The sequence below is a fragment of the Galleria mellonella genome, unplaced genomic scaffold (assembly GCF_026898425.1).
Source record: "Galleria mellonella isolate WM207_F2 unplaced genomic scaffold, CSIRO_AGI_GalMel_v1 utg184, whole genome shotgun sequence".
In the NCBI taxonomy this organism is placed as follows: domain Eukaryota; kingdom Metazoa; phylum Arthropoda; class Insecta; order Lepidoptera; family Pyralidae; genus Galleria; species Galleria mellonella.
Window position 1 is genome coordinate 7,164,073 of NW_026442025.1, and position 19,991 is coordinate 7,184,063.

Genomic DNA, 19,991 nt, shown 5'->3' on the forward strand with positions numbered 1-19,991 from the left:
TAACAATCGTTGTACGATTTAATTATGATTGATTGCTAATTGACAAGAATGATGGTGTTACGTAATAGGATTGTGTCCGAATTGTAAAATCAGTTAGATGTACTATTCTCTGACAACAGATTTAACAATTGAACGACATTAAATAAAATAAATTTATGGTATTATTTTTAGTTCGGAAATCGTTCAGCAGAGGCGTTATAAACGCATGATATTTATTCCTTTAGACAAACTATTATTTATCTACTGTCTTTGTTAAGATATTCTGGATTGTTACCTATAATGAACAATTTTTCGCTATCGCAAACTGTTTGCTAACTACATAATAACGGAATGATTCTTATTAAAGACTATAAGTTCTTATATGTGATAAAATAAGATATGAACCAAATATTGCGCCTACAAACTAAAAAAATTGCAACAAATTAAAAAATTGAATAAAGTTTTCGTATTATTGCTGTAATAAAGAACATATAGGTAATTTGGCTGTATACATGTTGCACCATAAGGTTGCAACTACGGTTGCAACCTATTGCAGCTCTTACTACCTGTGCTGACTACTTATATATGACCTTGATTTGACCTATATTTATATTATGGTTATTTACAGAACTCGCATTTAAAATGTTGACATTTAAAAAAAAATATAAACCGTCAAAAATGTTTTTATCTTCCCTGATTGAAGAAATTTTGGTGCAGCTAAAGTTTTTGGCTATGAAAGCAATTTTAAATTATGTAGGGTGTCATTTAGCAGAAGTGATTTTAATAAATCTAAAAAATATTAATGTACTTACTTAATTAATTTAATAAACGGTACGACTGTGTCTTTTATAAAAGTTACTTATAACACTTGATATATTTCTTTTAGACTTAGCCTACACATAATTTCACCATTATACCGTGATTCTATTATTACGCATTGACATGTTGTATATAATACACTTATTTAGGGGAAAAGGGATTGTTAGTAATGAGGTCTAATAGGTCTCAGATCGATCTCCACGCGGTTCCCCCTGCAAACTATCGCAATTAATTCTTGTGGAATTCATCATGGTGGGCGAAATGACCTGCATTCATTTTCATCATCATCTTCCACTGGTGTCCCGTCGGTGTATATCGATAGCGCGGGAGGGGTTACTATTCCATTTTCACGCATTAAAAAAAATGCACTTAATAGGTTCTTATAAAGCTTAGGTACCTACAAAGTTTTATACATGTAATACAATATTTTTTTTCTGTATATTTCAATACCTTTTATCAACAATATACTCTATGTATGTATGTATATGTTACAAACAACTTTTTTACTTCGATATTTTATTGTAGTTATTAGTTTTAGTTATCAATTTTCAGACAATCAAGAAATGGATTTTGGAACTGCTACACACACTGACTACCAATGGCCTTTCCCGAAGCCCATCGTAGGGAAGTATGTACTAACTACATTTACTAGGGGGAAAGGGATTATTAGCGATGGGGTCTAACAGCCCCAATGCTAGCAATGTTACTAATCAGGTCGACCTTCACGTGGTTCCCTCTTGTGGAATTCTTCACGATGGGCTAACTGACCTGCTTTCATCATCATCTACCATATATCACTGGTGCCATGCCAGCGTATACCGTTAGCGCAGGCGGTGTTACTATTGCATCATCACCCATTAAAAAAAAACTACATTTACTACATATTTGCTCCTAGTTATTATCTTTGAGCAACATTTTCCTAAACATCCAAAGTCTTATGGAATTTATAAAAAAAATAATTTATCAAAGGCAACTGAATTTTGAAAAAATTGACATCGAATTGACGATAAACGCACGCCCCTAACTCAAAGGTAGCATTCATGTACCAGTCTTGGTCAGTCGCATCCTTAGAAAAATATCGACCAAATTCAAAACTGACAAATAACTTAACGATATAAATGTTAATATAATCAACGAGGTAAAATTTTCAGTCGAATATTAAAATCACCCAAAAATCCTTTTTAATCAATTGGAAATCGCATATACGTATCTAAAAAAAAAAAAAACTTAAACGAGGTTTTCTCATTTCACCCCTTTTCAACCAATTTCGTAAATAAAGGAGTGTCTCAATTCGATTGATTTCTTTTTCTATCGTCATATAAAAACCAAATTAAAAACATATTTATTTTATTTGAAAGAATATATAGGTATTTTTACTGTCATATTGGTCCTATAGACATTTTAACAAATCAGTTTAGTAGTTTAGTTTTTAAATTAGAATAAATTTTAACATTAATGTTATTAGCGTTTTGCCACAATTGAAGTCGGTGTTAAAATCATAAATCGTTTGTTTTACTGATATCTAATAGCAATAATTATCTTAGCAAAAGTTGCAAATGCTAACTGAAAAACTTTCAGGCCATGCGAGCCGCCGAGTCCAACGGCGATGCCCACCGTGCAACCGGCTCCAGTCGCACCATACTGTCACTGCGACGCGCATTCATATTCCCCGAGGGTCGAGCAATACAAGCAATTACTTGAAAAGGAGCAGAAGTTGTGTGAAGACTATGAACATTTGAGAAAACAGGTTATTTTTTTTCATGGATAATATATTCTCTATTATCTAACTTTATTTACAACAATTTTTTATACCACTCGAAATGTCAAACCGAATTGACGAATCATCTGATAGAATGTAAAAACTCTCATCTATAGATCTCGAGGACAAAGATGTCATACTGCTTAGGTAATCTAATTTTACTGCCATATTTAAATCAAAACAAATCGGTGCAAATTGTGGCTGTGACCATGTGGTGTCAGCATAGAATGGGTCACCCCTTCTTTTCCCATAAGTATCATTAGAGGCGACTAAGAGGCCTTAATAGCCGAAGGCTGAGCAGCAGCATTCCTCTCAAAACATCATGAAAGTCTAACTGTGGTTGTCCGCTTGATATTTTTTTTTTATGGGTGAAAATGGTATGGTAACCCCGCCTGCGCTCACGGGATACGCTGGCGGAGCACCAGTGAAGGGTGATAGATGAGAATGAAAACAGACCAGTTAGCACATCATGATGAATTCATCAGGAATTAACCAAGATAGTTTCCAGGGGGAACCGCGAGAAGGTCTACCTGGTTGGGTATATTGCTAGCAATGGGATTCTCAGTCTCCATAACTAACATTCCCTCCTCCCCCTCCCCCCCCCCGCTTGCTAATGCCGACCATTTTACTTCTACAACTATTGACGATATCCCTCGAGTGGTAAATATCAGGGTAGTTTAAGAGGGAGGCCCAAGGTTAGGAGTGGACAGTTAATGGCTGATATGACACTGAGGGAATCCGTACAAGCACAGCTATTCCGTTACTGAAACACGAGTGGAGCAGAGGTACTCATATAGAAGACTTTCGTATCTATTATTATTCATAACATTTATTGTATCAGTCTTATATTTTACACGAATCATCTTATTATGTTATATGCTATAGATGGTGGACGTTACCAATGATATATTGGATCACCCATGCGATGATTTAGACAGTAAAATGATCACAATGTATCAGGCTACGTATAAGAAGAGATGTGAGTATTATGACTACCCATTAACACTCTCCATCACATAAATAGGATTTCCCCTTATAAATAAGAGCCTACTATTGAATGAATGAATAAGTATTCTTTATTTGCATTATACAACATAGATTATAGATAAATTATTATTGCCATGCTACCCAAACCATAGGCTGTAAATATTACATGATTTCATTGTAAAGGCATATTGATATAAACACATTCTGGGCATAGTGATTCAAGGAGAGGGGGAGGATGGACTGTGTCCACTACAGGTTGTCAGAATGACAACCCCAGGATGCGAGCGGAGCTTTGCAAAAACATGTCTAAGGGTACATACGAATATGCTCCTTTTATAAGAGCTTAGGTGCCCCCTGGAAAATAATTTTAAATACGCAAATAATTCTGGAATATCCTGAGATTGAAAAGAAGTGATAGGTAATACATTGCTTTGTTCCTCTGTTACCAGAAAGGGCAGTGGATATCAGTTAAAATAGCTAGGTACTAGTAAATACTGGCAGAGAACGTGTCAGGCTTATATTTCATAAGTTCTATAAAATAGTTGAGTTACACGATTATTTATTTTTATTTATTTATTTACACTTTATTGCACCATTTATAAAATAGTAAATACATTTCACTGTAATGAGAAATGATACAAAATTATTACCCGATTATTATAAAAGTACTTTTTGATCTATGATGATGTCACCAAAAGTAACTATTCCAAATCGATTTTGATGAAAGGGTTTAAAGATCTCTTGTGTATCAATATTGTTAATATTCGTATGAGGGTGTCGCTTTCTGGGACAACAGAAAAAAATGGTATATGTTGTCAATATTTTTGGGACAAATCTTAAACCGACACATTTGTCTACAGCTTTTCCTGTAGCTGACTACAGAACAATCATAGCAGCATCACAATCCACCGCTCCAATACCGATGGAAAGCAACCGCCTTGGCATGCTGCGTTGCTACAAGGACCCGACGCACTTCACTGAAAACCCCCCTACTGTCCGACTAACCATCCAACCTCCAGGAAAAGTACATACAGGAGTTGCTCCCAAGTCAATACAAACCTGGTTCACAGCGTTCCCCGGAAGAACTGAGTATATGGACACATACAGTGCCTCCGCGAAGGCTTGTTGGAGATCTATGCAAAGATTCAAAGAGCCAATGCCATCCACTAGGAGAAGAGCGGACGATACTTGTGTTTAACTAAAATGTCTATTACCGATTGTATGAATCAATAAAAGGGAAGATAATGCGGTCGTTTCAATTTCGTAAAATTATTGTGAAATGTTTTTCACTATTATTAGGTCTTACATGCACGCGTTTGTCACACATACTTGTATTTTGCTATCTGTTATTTCGCCACGTCTTAGGGTAAATAGAATTCTGACGCAACTATAGGAAGTAACGCTTGCGCTGATATGTATAAATTTTTATAAGGACATATGTTATATACTAGCTGTGTCCCATCGTCCATGCGGAATTTCTTATGATAAATTTTTGTGGAAATTTCTATGAAAATGTTTAATCATTATACGAGTAGTAAGTTTTAGTAAACCTTAAAAAAGGAGAAGATAGTCATAATTATGTTAGACACGTATCTTTACATATATACATAAATTTCTTTATATAATTTTCCTACTACCATTAGTGTAAACGGGACGTATGATGTTATAATTTACAATTTTAATTAACAGCTCTAACAGTACTTACTGTACTGCTGGATCTACTGTAGTGCCGGTATCGGTCTGTTCTCGGTCTTTTAAAATATTATTATGTAAAACCAATGGTTAAAATACACACTATAATCCGTCGAGATCAATATCTGATTCTACCATAGAGTTAGTTATATAATAATACAATAATATATAATAACAATCTCTCTAGGTGAACCGACAAGCCATATTCAATCCATCTGAGTACGAGACCACTACAAACATGGTGATAAAAATCTAGCATAGACAGTTTTTTATGGCGTATACTAGAAGCAATGCTTAAAAAAACGATAAACTTAGCGTACCACAGGTATAACGTACTTACTATAAGGTCTCTACTGACCATACTGAGAGCAGAGCAAGATCGGCACTATAGTGAGGATCCGGCCTATGTAGGTACCTACCTAAAGTATTAGTCAGTCAGACAGCTGTTAGCTATCTGCTACGAACTTTGGCCCTGTCTTGTGTCAACGATCTCTAATGAACGAAACAATGTCAATTATAAGAAGGAAATACAAATTGATATAAATTAAACTTAGTACCTACATTCGCGCGATTGAAATCGATCAAAAGAAACATTATATTTGACGGTTACAAGTTATTTAATTACAACTGTCTAGATGGAGAACAGTCGGTGTGAAAAAAATATTTTTACAATGAGAGATACTTTATCTAACGTTGGACGGGAAACATTTAATTTAGGCGATTTAAATTTGACTCACATTATCTTTGTCATTTAGTGTCAAATGTCAGAATTACCGAGAATTTGAGCAACATGTTTGTACTTACACATAAATAGAAAGAGGGGGATTGTTAGTAACAGAGTTTAGTGACACAGTTAGTAATAATTTTAATAAAACAAATAACTTATCTTTTTATTCTATTTCTCATGATAAAAATTGTATAATAAAAAAAATATTAGCGTATAGTTTTGTAAATGTAAAGCTACATTGTAGTTAAATAGTAATACAGAGAGATAACGTTACTCATCCTACCACATAGATATTGTATATTAAATAGGTAACATATATCTAACAAAATTTCCAAAATAGAGTGATAGGTTCTTAACATTCATAGAAATATTTCTCGAGCAACTTTTGTGGAAATTATAAAACACTATTTCAAATTGTGCCAATCATTAACATTATGTAACACAAAATGAAATATTCTGAAATTATTTTTATATTTCGATCCATGTCTCGCGGGGTATACGACTATTGCTAGATTCACTTATCTTGCCCTTTCTGTTATATAGGTTTTTTGTTTATATAAGCTACATTGGACACCCATATCTAACACGGGGCACAGGTTTGTCTTAATCAAGCTAAGGAATGGGGATCATTAAATACTCGGTCAGAAACCATTGTGGTGAATTCGTCATGATGTGTTAATTTACCTGATTTCATCCTCATCCTGATATAACCCTCACAGGTTATTACGCCAAAGTCAATATTATAAGTAGATAGCATAGGCACCGGGGCGTAGGAATCTACGATTTTATTCTTGAAAATCATTTTTTGAGGGGGAACAAATTTTAAAAGATGTAAGACATTATCTAACCTCTGTAGTAAAAATGTGATATCATTTTTTGATTTTCGCATCCCGGCACAAAATAATAACTTTAAAATGATTTTGATGTTACATCTTGTGTAGCAATATATGAAATAGCCAAAAATTGCCAAAATTCAGTAGATATCTATCTTGCTTATAAATTTATAAATAAGTGGTAATTAGATAACTGTATTTCCTATAATCGTCCGATATTTTTTCTTCTTTTTGTATGCTATCGCTCTGCATAGTCCTTATATCTTGTTCTGAGTTTTCCGTAGACACAACATTAGTAGCAGCTGGAAGTACATATCCTGTGACTCCGCTTGCAAGCACCATTATAGAAAGCACCAAAAATATCTGAAATATAAAAAAAAAAAACGAAAATAAGTAAAATAATATTATATTTGATATTTACAAGAACAGCGTTCTTGTAAATATCCTATTTCAGCATCTTTTTTTTTTTCAATCCATCGTCTTAATCTATATTATTTTTTTGTAGAACAAAAATTGTTTATTTCAATGTAAAGTTTATTTTTACATACACGATACCTCTACATTAAAATATTTTCAATCTAATACAAATGTGCGAGTTTTGCGGAGCAAATGTATGTACATACTTGTTAGAACCTTATTCCTATTGCATCAGAATTGTTATTAGGTGTCTGTTTTTTTTAATGGATGATAATGGAATGGTAACGGCGCCTGCGCTAACGGTATTCGCTGACGGGGCACCAATGAGGGATGATATGTGAGAATGAAAAAGCAGGTCAGTTAGTCTATCATGAATACACCTGGAATTCAGCATGATGGCTTCCAGGGGGAACCACATGGAGGTCGATTATGACAGGGTATATTGCTAGCAATATGACTGGTAGTCTGCATTACTAACAATCCTTTTTCCCCTATTAGGTGTCTGTTTGTGTTATTTTGATATAGTTAAATAGGTAGTAGATAATAATAAAACGAGGGATGCATTTTTTGCACAGCTAATATTATATAACATATACAAATGTGTATTTTAATGACTGATTAAAGATATTCTTCTGAAAATATTTAAACATAAATATAAATATGAATATTTAGTTTAATAGTTTATAAGTAGGTATATGTCCTAAGTAATTGGGGCGAGTGATAAAAAAATGTTGTAAATAGAGGTCAAATATCATCACGTTTACTTACATAAATTTAAATAAGTGCATGATTTAACGTGTAATGTTAATAGTTATCAGTCTGTAATTAAACATTATTATTTAAAACATGCTCTTGTACTAAACTAACGTTAAGCATGGAACAAAATTCTTAACTCACAATTGTTTCAAAATCAAATATAAAATTGGTTGCAAAGTTTTGACCACTAGATTTTTATTCAATTTTGTTCTATGATTAACGTATTAGTTTGCTATAAGCATAGATTAAGAATAGTATCCGAAATCTCAATATACAATTTTTTTAAATAATTGTTCAAAACTATTAAAAATTAATTATTTAATTAAAAATTATTTTTGAATACTGATATAGAATGCAAAATTTGCTAGACTTCCGATTATGAATGCTTTTATTTTGAAAATGAACTACTTTCTCTAAAGAACGTGTAAGAAGCAATATAAGTCGAAATATGAAAATAATTTTTAAGTTTTTAAACTGAATATACAATTTATATCCATCCTTTGACTTTTATTAGTATATAATATTAACAATTTTATTAGTACATAAGATTGACACTATTGCAATTTTTTTTACTAATAGTTTGTGCCACATTCTGGAGTTTAAAATGTATATATTGTAAATAAAACAAAACCCGTTTACATTTTATAAAAAAGCCAATAACAACACAAAATAATCTACTTATAAAATAGACAATATTATGTTTATTAAGTAAACTTATGTAATTAATACAAAGAATGGTAGAAATAATCCCATAAGTATCTGAACAATATGATTATAACAAAACAATATGATAATAATATAATTTATGGAACAGAAAAAAATAAATAGAAAATCATAGAGTATGAGTACACCAAGAAATAACACTTGTGATTTGTTAATTTTAAATTTTAAATAAGAAAATGTATAAGTTAGTTAACTTACCATATTCCGTGTCATGTTGAGTCGGTCACATAAGCGAATGATCGCACGTAGACATAGCTCATACGAGTAGAGCACGTGTATGTATTTAGGTTTGCACAAACATTTAACAACAATGTACTTGTTTATATTTCGTACTTCTATGTTAATTATTTGTCAAGCATGTGACGCTCCTGACCGATATTGAGGGAATGAGGAAATAACATGCGCGGAGTTGAGGTTTGATATATTTTGAGAGCGTTATCGTAGCGATAAAATAAATTTATTTTAAAATGCAAGCGGTCAGTCTGATTAAAATTAGTAAACATCACCTATAAAATATAAAAAGCTCTACGAACATCATAGAATTTACTTCTATATAATATCTACAGCCACACAAAGGTATCTACTTGATCGCAGAATTATGACACATGAGAGAGAAATGGCGGCAAACAGGAAGTTTAAAGAGGCACTTAGTTACTCAGAATTATTGTCTAATAGTGGAGTATCGTCTTCTAATCATCTGTGTTCATCAATTTAGAGGCCCCAGAAAAAATATGTGAATATTCATTCATTCACATTCCAACTGTGATTAGTTTTACACTGACTAGTGCTAAAGTTCAGTCTCTTTTTATTAAGTAGGTACATAGTTAGCATACTCGAATTTGTTTGCGTTACCTTATGCCTTGTAACTAAACAAATTAGAATACCAGTTTTTACTTGTAAATGACAAAAAAATCCTGTTAGAATTATAAATATATGCTTATGATATATGTAAATTCTAACAGGATAATATATCTAGGTATGCATATATCATATATGAATATTTAAATATGTCTGTAAAAAAAACAATTCGTGAGATTCATGAGGTAGCGAATAGTGTATGCAGTTATGTATTTTACCATGTATCTGTGCCACAGTCTAGACAAATAAATACTGAGACGCAATGTCGAAAGCATTTTTCGAATTTTCAAGTGCTCTTCATTATCTAAGTATTTTTTCTTATGGATGTCTATCATTAAGATTGCGGCATGAGAAATTATAAATTCAGAGATTGTCCATTACTTACATACAAGTATTGAGATTATCATACATTAACAGAATTAAACAAATATTTTATTTAATAGAATTTTAGAAGTCAATAAATATAAATTACTACATTTAAAAGCAATGGTAACTGCCTATACATGGTGAAACCGAAATTTTTTGATTAGCATTCTTATACGAAAATCTTAAGCCAGTGAAACTAAACATTTTCTTTTAAAAAGTACCTATACGTACGGTGTGCGATTCCAAGTCGGTGAAACCAAAATAACACGGTCCATCTAGCTTTCAAGATAATGTAGGAGGCAGGTACTGTTCTTAATCTACGTATGGAACGTTCTAAATTTTTTGTCGTTTCTCAATCCCTGTTATTTTGCGAAAATATTCGGTTTCACAGAACACACTCTTAAATGAAGGTTAATATTTTAAATTTTTATCCAATAACTACAGAGTGTAACCGAACAGGTGTAATAATCTAATAGTGTTTGTAAAATTGGACAGTTTTAATAATCGAATTATTATGTACATACATTTTAATTAAGTCATAATATGAAAAAAAAAATTCGCGTCCTCTATGAACCTGTCGGTCATGTAATAAAAAAATGATTTTTTAATTTTAATAGTGCTCTTAGCAAAAAGTTGTTCAAAACCAAAGAACCCATAGCTATTACCATACTAGCCAGGATACTCGGTATAGGATTTTATTTCAAATTTCTGTTTTTATTCACTAGTAATAGAATGTTTCATTCCATAAAATTTCTCTTTCGACATCGGGGGAATGAAAAAAAAAATGATCACACATTGTAATTTTAATCTGTCGTCATATGGGGTATCAAGTAAACATGATTTAAACCAGTGATAGATACGTGTGGTCCCGGCATAGAATGAGCCATCGCTTCCTTTCCCATGGGGGTCGTAAGAGGCGACTAAGGAAACATAATGGTCGATGGATGAGCAGAAGCAATGGTGATTTGGCCCTCCTGGTGGAAAGGGCTATGTGGGGTCTCGGGGTAAGACCCTTTGTCCCGATTTCAACTCTGGGGGCGAATGCTCCCGAGTCTGACTCTAAGTCTCTCCTGGTGGGTGAAACGCTGTCTTTTTGATTTAAATGGTGGTGGTAGTTGAGTCCTCCTCTTCTTTCAGATTTTTTTTACATAAATCCTAACTACGGCTGCCAGCACGCTTGGCTAGCGTGCTAGCACTACTAATAACACCGTATAGAGTAGTCCTATGTACAACAGTGGACAGTTAATAGCTAATATGATGAATAGATACATACATGAGACGAGAGAAGCCAAAGGACAGATAAGGCATGTGTGTCACACATAGAAAACACGATTCATTTCATCATTTTATTATCTCTATAAATTAGTTGTCTCCTATCTACTTCTACATATAGCTCTCTCCCATAAATGGTTAAAAAGCATTTGAATATTTATGAGAATCAGGAGTAATGGCATAAAATATTTTCGCGTGAAATCCCTTACGGGGTAGGTAGATAGAAACGAGTGTCAACGGCCTTTTCTTACGTATATATCTTGTTTGGTTTACTCTTCTATTCCGTTGTTAGTTACTTAAACTCGATTTATTCATAGTACGTTAATATGCATTTTATGATAACTAGCTGTAATCAGTGATTTTGTCTATATTAAATTGAATAAAAAACACTTCTTAGGAGCTACTAATTAAATTGGATGGAGTTTGGCACATACACAGATGAACCGTAGGAGACCACCAAATGGGACATTGACCTTTATTAAAATCTGTTTAGCATTTTCAGAGTGATAGAGATATAAACGATATGATGATATAAACATCCAAAATCTAATCATTTTCCCATTTGTAAATATAAGACATTACGATTTCGTGTAAATGTGCGTGACTATGTGAAAGGCTTAAGGAACTAAAAACAGAATAGTACGTGTGCAATAGTAAATTGTTGTAATTGTTTTAGGTTGGTATTAATCTAATACTAATCTAAGACCAACGTAGTGTAAACGGAGATTTGTGTATAGGTTAGAATTTCATTTTCTTAATTAAAATTTTTTAAAACTCTTATTAGAGTCGAACACTTAGAACTTTAGAAATATCTAAAGTTCTAAGTGTTTGACCATACCCACCATAGTTAGGTACTATTCTTAATCTGTGCTATTAGCATAGAACAAGAAATCATAACATGATCTCAAACCATTAATTTTTTTTATTTTTTTTATTGAATAAATTTACCTCATAATTTATTACCATAAATAATATTTTTTATTATTTATGACACCATTCACATTTTGTCATACTAAGTCAAATTTGTCTAGTGATGGTTTACATTTTTTAATAAAAAAAAATTATACTAATCGAAAAACGATATTTTAGTTTCCTAAAAATATAAATGTTTCTAATTTATTAATATAACAATTATGTTTCGGCGGATTTATATGGTAATCCTTTGTGCTTTAAATATTCACCACGGACAAAGATGTAGGATAAACTCTCGTATGCATTTTGGTGAACCTTTACCTATAATTCTGAAAGACGGAAGACTTCTAGAACCTACTGATAAGTATGGCAACGTTGATCTTCAACAAGGAGAAACACTTACCTTGAGCTGTGAAGGCGCATCTCATATATCTCATCCTAATGCAAAACACGATGAAATAACAGCTGATATAACTTGTATAGGTGGAGATAATTTCAAAAATGATGATTGGTTAAATTCTCCAGCAATTTTTACTATGTTCAGATGCCTTTACCCTCCAAATTACAGTAGTCAGCGTACAAATCGCACTTGTTTTGATGGTCATCCCATTATCGAAGTAGGTTACAGAGTTCAAAATGAATTTTATCCTGTTTATGAATCTTGCTTTAACGAAGCCAGTCTCAATGCTGTGTACTCGAAATATACTCAAAAGGCATACAATGCGAACTATCAGACGAAAGTAGAACGACCTTTTTTTATAGCTAATGATAATTACGGATTTGTGCCAGTAGAATCCTTGTTTTCTCCAAAAGGACAAAAGGCAGCAGTTGCTCAGTTAGTTGGACCTATGATTGATTCGTATGTCACTGAAAATGAGTTTCTTTCTAGAGGTCATTTGGCAGCGAAAACTGATTTTGTCTTTGCTTTTGGAGAGCGATCTACGTTTCATTATGTTAATTGTGCTCCGCAATGGACTGGATTTAATGGAGGAAATTGGAATACATTGGAGGTAGATTTAAGAAACCACATACATGTCGCTGAATATAATACAGTTGTATATACAGGGACATTTGGAGTTACTCAACTGTTAAATCAATATGGTCGCAGGGTGGACATATTTTTATATACCGATGTCAATAATAATCCAGTAATACCAGTTCCTCAATATTTTTATAAAGTTGTCTATGAACCGAGTACAAAAAGAGGCATTGCCTTTGTAGGAATAAATAATCCTTACTACACTTTGGCTGAAGCTCGTGAGATGTTCTTCTGTGAAGACATTTGTAGAGGGAGTAGACATTTTCCCTGGTTATCCTGGGATCCTGATAATCCAAACGAAGGTTACACATTTTGTTGTACTGTCCCGAACTTCAGGGAAACTGTGCACCACCTTCCTATATTTGATGTGACAGGACTACTAACTTAATTAAAATGAACAATATTTCCAGGAAAAAGTGTATATTTGAAATTTGTTTATTACCTATTTACGAGTGTGTCGTATCAACTACTGTATCGGGTAAATGTACTGTGTGTTAGAAATATAAGGTTTATCAGTCTATATAGGAAATGTGACCTAAAGGAACATAAGAATATATTCCATCTTAATTTACTTTTTAATAACTTTTAGTATATATTTTACTAACTTTACACTTATTAAAATTATCTTACTTTTATTATAAAAACATATACTTTTACAGTTATATTAATAATATAATATAACTATATATTTACTTACGTTTTGTATTAATTATTTTGTTGTATTTATATTGTCGTTTTATTAGTATACAATATATTTTGTTTAATTTCGTAAATATATTGTAGGTATTTTATACTTTTTTTTTTTTTATTTGAAAGATAACGTTTAGAAACTATAGTAGAATATTAGTAACATAATATGTATGTGTAGGTATGAATAATTTACAGTATTTTGTTAATTGCAATAAGTTACAACTGCACTGATATTTAAAATTAATAGCTACTCATTAAATAATTGATAGCTATAATAGAAAAGCAAGTTGCTAATAATTTTGTAAACTAATTTCTTCGAAGGAAATCCATTAATAGTTTGATGTATGTATTTAAACTTTTGATAATAAATTTTAGTTCATTAATCAGTAGTTCTTGCTGTGAAGTGGAGTGAAATTATAAATAGAAATTAATTAAAATGAACGTTCAAGTGTTGGTAAGTTTATTTACTGAATATATAATATATAATTATATACGTGTTATATCAGTAATTTAGTTTTTTAACGTACTTAATTAATTAAATTTCAGATTTTTCTACATATAGTACTCATTGTTGTCGATGCAGAATTAAGTATTTTCTCGAAACCTGTTGTTAATTTATATACAAATCCAATGACAACGACAACTCAAAAATTACCAGATATTAGACAAAAGCAATTGATTTTTCCAATGAAATTGGGCAAATTTGTAATAACGTCGAAACCTCATTCAAATATGCAAATGTATACGCCGCGTTCCACTATGATGACAAAAATGTTTCAAATGAAAAATATTAAATCTTATATTGAAAAATCTGTACAGACTGAATTTATTCCAGTAACTAGACTTACACTGCTGAAATCTATGGAATTCACTGTGAATCCTTTTATTGAACAAATTCCTCGACAAATAGTAGACAGAAAACTTAATGTAATTTTAAAAGATCAAGTGAAGTCAGAAGGCCCACAGGATCATATAAGAGATGATAATAAAATTTTTGAAAAATCAGATGTAAATAATGATGACTGGGATATTGCAACAGATGTTGTAGATATTTTTGAAGAAGATCTGTCTGAAACAGATAGTCAAATAAATGAAGAATCAACTCATGAAAAATTAAATACTGAATTACCTATTCAAGGACTTGGAAAAGGAACTTATTGGAGTAATGTTCATGTTCCTTCTGATACTTCTAACGAAATAATTGATAATAGTGAGTTTATATTCATAAAAGACCTGGGAAAAATAACCAACAAAGACCAATTGCTTGATAACGTGACGAAATGAACATGAAGAAAGAGTGACAAATGTGATGAATAACTCTAAATTAAGGTCGAAAAGGTAATATGGATTTTATGCTGTGCCGATATCCTAGAACATAAGTTTATACTAGATTCAAATTATTTGAAGTGTGGCATAATTTCTTTCAGACATACCAACAATAATGTAATTGAAGAGGAGAATTTTGGTACAACAATCTCAGGATTTAAGTTTACTGGGCGAGATCGCGACGCTCGTCTACATAGCGAATTGATTTTCAAAAATATTCATGTGTAACCTGTCATATTTCATCAATATATTACTTATATTTAATTGAATATTGTTACATGTAATTAAATTTATTTGTTGTTAAGTTGCCTATAGACATGAGCAGTACCATGGACATAACAGAGTATACTGTTTCGCCCATGATACCCCCATGCGTTGCCATTCCTGAGGACTCACGTGTTATTTTTCTGTATCCTGTAAATTCATGCCATATCCCACCCTTCAAACTGAAACACAGCCATGCAAACACAATTGTTTCACGGTTGAAACACGAATGGGACAAAGGTACTCAAGCAAACGACTTTTGTACAAAGTCTCCCTCTGGTGAAACGTTACGTTACTTATGTCTATCCTTTCTGCTTATCCCGCAATTTGATGTGAATGCTTTGATAACAGATATTTTCATATGTCAAACATTCTCGTAACATTTAAAAATACCTATTAAATTTCAAAATATGGCTATGGTTTATAGCGGTATATATTTCTTATTTATAATACGTACTTGTTATTTTTCTTCTTAATATTTTTCGATCCTGAAAGATGGTAAACAAGCATGCAGCTCATCTAGTAATAAACAGTTACTGTATTTTGTTTATGAATATAATAATATATTACTAGTGTCACGTGCACGTTGTCAACTCTGAAACTGTATTTAACGTACTGTATCAAAATTTCATGTTAATATATTGCTTCATTAATGAACAATTTTAAACAACATCGTACAATCCCAACCATATGGATGTGTGGCAGTTTACCACCGTTTTTCAAGGGCACTTTCTTCCACGCACAACCACTCTTTGGAATCAACTTCCAGCAGCAGTATTTCTGAACCGATATGACATCATAACCTTTAAGAAAAGAGTTAAAAGGCCGGCAGCATACCTGCAATGCTTTTGGTGTTGCGGGTGATTATGGGCGGCGGTAGTTGCTTACCATCAGGTGAGCTGCATGCCCGTTTGCACCCTGTGTGGTAAAAAAAATCTCTACGTACTTGTATAATTGTAATGATATATACGTAAGATTGTAGCATAATACGTACCTTTTGTATTTAGATGTTGTTTTGAATATTTAAAATAAATAAAATCCATTGAAAGTGTTAATTATTTAATGTTTTCTACAAAACTTACATTTATAGGCATCTAAAATGTACATCCTTATCCTAGGTACAACGTAATGGCAAAAAACAAATCTCCACACATTTTCTTAAACATTTCTTGATCACACTAGAGAGAATGCAACATAAATAAATTGTAACCTAAGGGCAAGACTGGGAAATATATCGCTTGGTAACTATATTTTACACCAATAACAAAGAGTATGAATTGAATAGAGTCGTAGAGGATTTAAACTGATTTATTGTACTTGTAGATTCTATTAAAAATTGACTTTTTTTATTTCACTGCCCCGATGATAGTCGTTATTTATAACGCGTACAGACAAACGACATTTTGTTTGCGAACAAAATTTCCGACAAGAGGCATTATAGTTTGGTTATAATAAAGCCCCTAAAACATTGCATTATGCAACACACATGAACACGACTTACACAACGCGATACTTTGTTTGTAAACAAAATGTCCATCGTCTACGCTGACCTTTATGTTGATGGAAATTCCGAGGGCAAATATTAGGGCTATCACTATTTTTTGCTCAATCTAAACACATCATTAAGTGGGGCATACGGTGTCCGCGTTGGTATAGAGTTGTACGCGTAGGAAGGCTGTGCATCCGCACGCAGTATCACCACACCTGTTTAACATAAACAAAATTGAAACTACGTGCACATGTAAATTAGGAATATTTTTCCAAAATATAATCTGACAGAATTTTAGTGAAATTGGTACGGAATTAATACAGGAGTAAATTCTCTCTCAATTTTCTTTCAATTGTAAAAATATTATCACTAATTATGAACAATTGTGAAATGTGTAATATGTATAAGTAATATAATATATAAGTAAAATATGTTCCATAAAAAATACAGTAAATATATAGATATAGTACTTTCTTTTTGATGAGTTTTTTTTTATCCTGATGGGCCACTTAATGAAAAGTGGTAACTATAGACAATTGATGAAAAACAATATTATTAACTCCAAGATGTGGTAAATTCTCTATTTGTTTCGGTCACTTTTGTAACTCATCAGTGACTTCTCTTCTTCGAATAGTATAATATCATCATCGTTTTGGTATTGAGACGGTTAAGATTATGAAATCAAGTTTTCGTCTACGATATCTTATATGCACCGAATATATATATCCTATATGCATTCCTGAGAATTAATGTATCATACCAGCGTACCCTATAATTTCACTACCATATATCACTCTTAGCCGTTCTTAATCCGTGTGGTCCTGGCATAGGACAGGCCACCCCTTCTTTCCCGTGGATGTCGTAAGAGTCGATTAAGAGAGGGCGATGGATGGGCAGCAGCGTCCCTAAGCCTAACTGCGGTTGCCAATCCGCCTGCCAAATGTGGCAACTACTCGCAAAACCCTCAAGAGGGAGGCTTATGTTTAGCAGTGGACATTAAAAGCTGATATGATGATGATGATGTTGATATCACTCTTAAAAATAAAATACAGCCATGCAAGCAAATCTATTTAACAGCAAAAACACGAATAAAACATAGGCAGCCATGCTTTGTGACTTTTGTATTCTTTTCTTCTGGTTATTAATATTACTAAGCATAGACCAGACCTTAAAAAGACGCTTAATGAAATGACCTCATAAATATCTTAATGTGTATGATACATTACCGACAAAACTGTGATGTTAGTGAGCTAGAACTTCGCATACAAAATTAGAGCAACACTTTCTACCTGAGGGGTTCACTTTCACTTTGATCTTGGTCTGGGGAGAGAGCACGCCGTAGTCGACATCCTCGTACAAGTCCTGTCAAATAAATAATTAGTTGAAAACATTTTTTATAGCTTAGAATGTTAAACTCATGGCCCACTTGATGGTGTGTGATAATCGTCACCTATAGGGAGGGAAGGGATTGTTAATATTGGGAATCTAACAGCCCAATTGTAAGCAATATATTCTATTAGCTCGACCTCCAAGGGGTTTTCTCTAGAAACCATGTTGATTAATTCTTTATGAATTCGTTACTATGGGCCAACTGACCTGTTTCATCCCCTCGTCTATCATCTTTCACTGGTGCCCCGTCAGTGTATACCGATAGCGCAGGTAGAGTTACCATTCAATTACACATTAAATAAACCACCTATAGACATGAACGGCCCATAGACTGTCTATCTGCCATCTATAGACTGCCATCATTTTTTGTCAGCATCGTTAGAACATAGTTACTATTATGATTCCATTTATGAGTTGCTATTCCAGAGGGCTATGCTAATATACCTCCGTAAACATCACTGCCATAATTTAAATATTCCACTTTATCTACCTGAGAGACTTATCTAAAGAGAGACGACAAATTACACAAAATTCAAATCTCCCATACTGGGATGGCGCCTTCAGCTATCCAGTTAGTATGGAAGCTTCAATTTTTGTCTTTTTTGGGCATGTTTTTTTTAAAAGTTCATCTCCACTGATACAGGAGTCTCATAGATGGATTCCATGTTTTCAACGGGGAAATATGGCATGGCAAGAAAACGGAAAAGCCTTTATGGTATAAGGTACATGAACAATGGGCTTAAATACAAACCTCCACTCTATATCCAGCTGGGTTATTTAGACCCAGTTCCCGCAATGTAACCGCGACGTCTGAGGGCGTTCCATCCGTCCGTCTGTTCACGAAAGCGACAGCGTACGAGTAGTACTGGCCCTGGATTGGAAGAATTGGACGAGACCAGATCTCGATACCGCGGTGCTGAAAACAAACAGGATAATCTTATACCAGCTGTATTCTGCAGGTTTACCTGTAGTCGTGATGTTAAGATATATTTCTCAAGAAATATTAGAGCTATTAAATGCAAAAAGAAAATCAACCTGATTGGTAGTTCCAGAGATTAGTGCGTTTAAACAAACAGACTATTTTGTATCATAATACATACGAGTATAAACTCTCATTTATTAATGGAGTAAAAATATAATGTCTCATAAATTATTTTTATCTTCAACATGAGAAGTCTTTTCTTTTGTTTTTTTTGTCTTTTTAGACTAGGGATAAGTAAGTCAAATTGCTATTATTGTTCTGACCCCATACGCGAAATCAAGATAAGGAGACGAGCAAAATAAATCACTGTGTGCTACTGCAAGTGAAGTAAAAGTCATAATTAAACACTATATTATAGGGGAGAAAGGGATTGTTAGCAATGGAGTTTGACAGCCCCATTGCTAGCAATTGCAATTGCTATTAGGTCGACCTCCACGTGGTTCCCCGTGGAAACCATCGTGAACACTTCTTGAAATCGTTGAATTCGTCATAATGGGCTAACTGACCTGCTTTATTCTCACCTATCATTCTTCACTGGTGCCCCGCCGGTGTATACCGATATTGCGGGTGGGATTACCATTCCATTATCACCCATAAAAAAACACTATGTTATAAATTGTCAGACCAGCATTGAGTCATAGTAGAAAGTCAATAATATCCTTCTTTACAATAGTAGCTTCCTTCATGGAAAGATGCCGTTCCCAATAACGGG

At 33.0% G+C, this 19,991-nt stretch overlaps 4 protein-coding genes and 1 long non-coding RNA gene across 6 annotated transcripts in view; 3 read left to right on the forward strand and 2 right to left on the reverse strand.

The window, feature by feature from the left end:
• The first annotated feature begins 644 nt into the window (after nucleotides 1–644).
• On the forward strand, nucleotides 645–4,837 carry LOC113512117 (uncharacterized). The gene is made up of 5 exons (XM_026895895.3): nucleotides 645–810; nucleotides 1,351–1,426; nucleotides 2,377–2,545; nucleotides 3,443–3,536; nucleotides 4,405–4,837. Exons 2-5 carry the CDS (start codon nucleotides 1,362–1,364, stop codon nucleotides 4,740–4,742), a joined length of 666 nt encoding a protein of 221 aa, XP_026751696.2. The 5' UTR covers nucleotides 645–810; nucleotides 1,351–1,361; the 3' UTR covers nucleotides 4,743–4,837.
• Nucleotides 4,838–6,118: 1,281 nt separating this feature from the next.
• Nucleotides 6,119–9,415, reverse strand: LOC128200460 (uncharacterized). Its single transcript, XR_008252727.1, has 2 exons — nucleotides 8,891–9,415; nucleotides 6,119–7,159 (listed from the first exon to the last, which is right to left on the reverse strand). It is a non-coding gene; the product is annotated as an uncharacterized LOC128200460 (long non-coding RNA).
• A 2,277-nt stretch (nucleotides 9,416–11,692) lies between these two features.
• LOC113512111 (uncharacterized) lies at nucleotides 11,693–13,745 on the forward strand. The gene has a single exon (XM_026895892.3). It carries the CDS (start codon nucleotides 12,322–12,324, stop codon nucleotides 13,525–13,527), a length of 1,206 nt encoding a protein of 401 aa, XP_026751693.2. The 5' UTR covers nucleotides 11,693–12,321; the 3' UTR covers nucleotides 13,528–13,745.
• Nucleotides 13,746–13,840: 95 nt separating this feature from the next.
• LOC116412953 (uncharacterized) lies at nucleotides 13,841–15,379 on the forward strand. The gene is made up of 3 exons (XM_052893891.1): nucleotides 13,841–14,283; nucleotides 14,376–15,167; nucleotides 15,257–15,379. Exons 1-2 carry the CDS (start codon nucleotides 14,266–14,268, stop codon nucleotides 15,111–15,113), a joined length of 756 nt encoding a protein of 251 aa, XP_052749851.1. The 5' UTR covers nucleotides 13,841–14,265; the 3' UTR covers nucleotides 15,114–15,167; nucleotides 15,257–15,379.
• A 1,082-nt stretch (nucleotides 15,380–16,461) lies between these two features.
• LOC113512055 (alpha-N-acetylgalactosaminidase) overlaps nucleotides 16,462–19,991 on the reverse strand; it is a 79,648-nt gene continuing 76,118 nt past the window's right edge. Inside the window, exons 8-10 of one of the 2 annotated variants that reach the window (XM_052893750.1) lie at nucleotides 19,049–19,213; nucleotides 18,194–18,270; nucleotides 16,462–17,122 (exon numbers count right to left, since the gene is read on the reverse strand). In XM_052893750.1, the coding sequence (XP_052749710.1) occupies nucleotides 17,014–17,122; nucleotides 18,194–18,270; nucleotides 19,049–19,213 (351 nt within the window). In that variant the 3' untranslated portion in view covers nucleotides 16,462–17,013. Of the gene's footprint in view, nucleotides 17,124–18,193; nucleotides 18,271–19,048; nucleotides 19,214–19,991 lie in introns of both variants that reach the window. The other variant, XM_026895822.3, reaches the window with a different exon arrangement.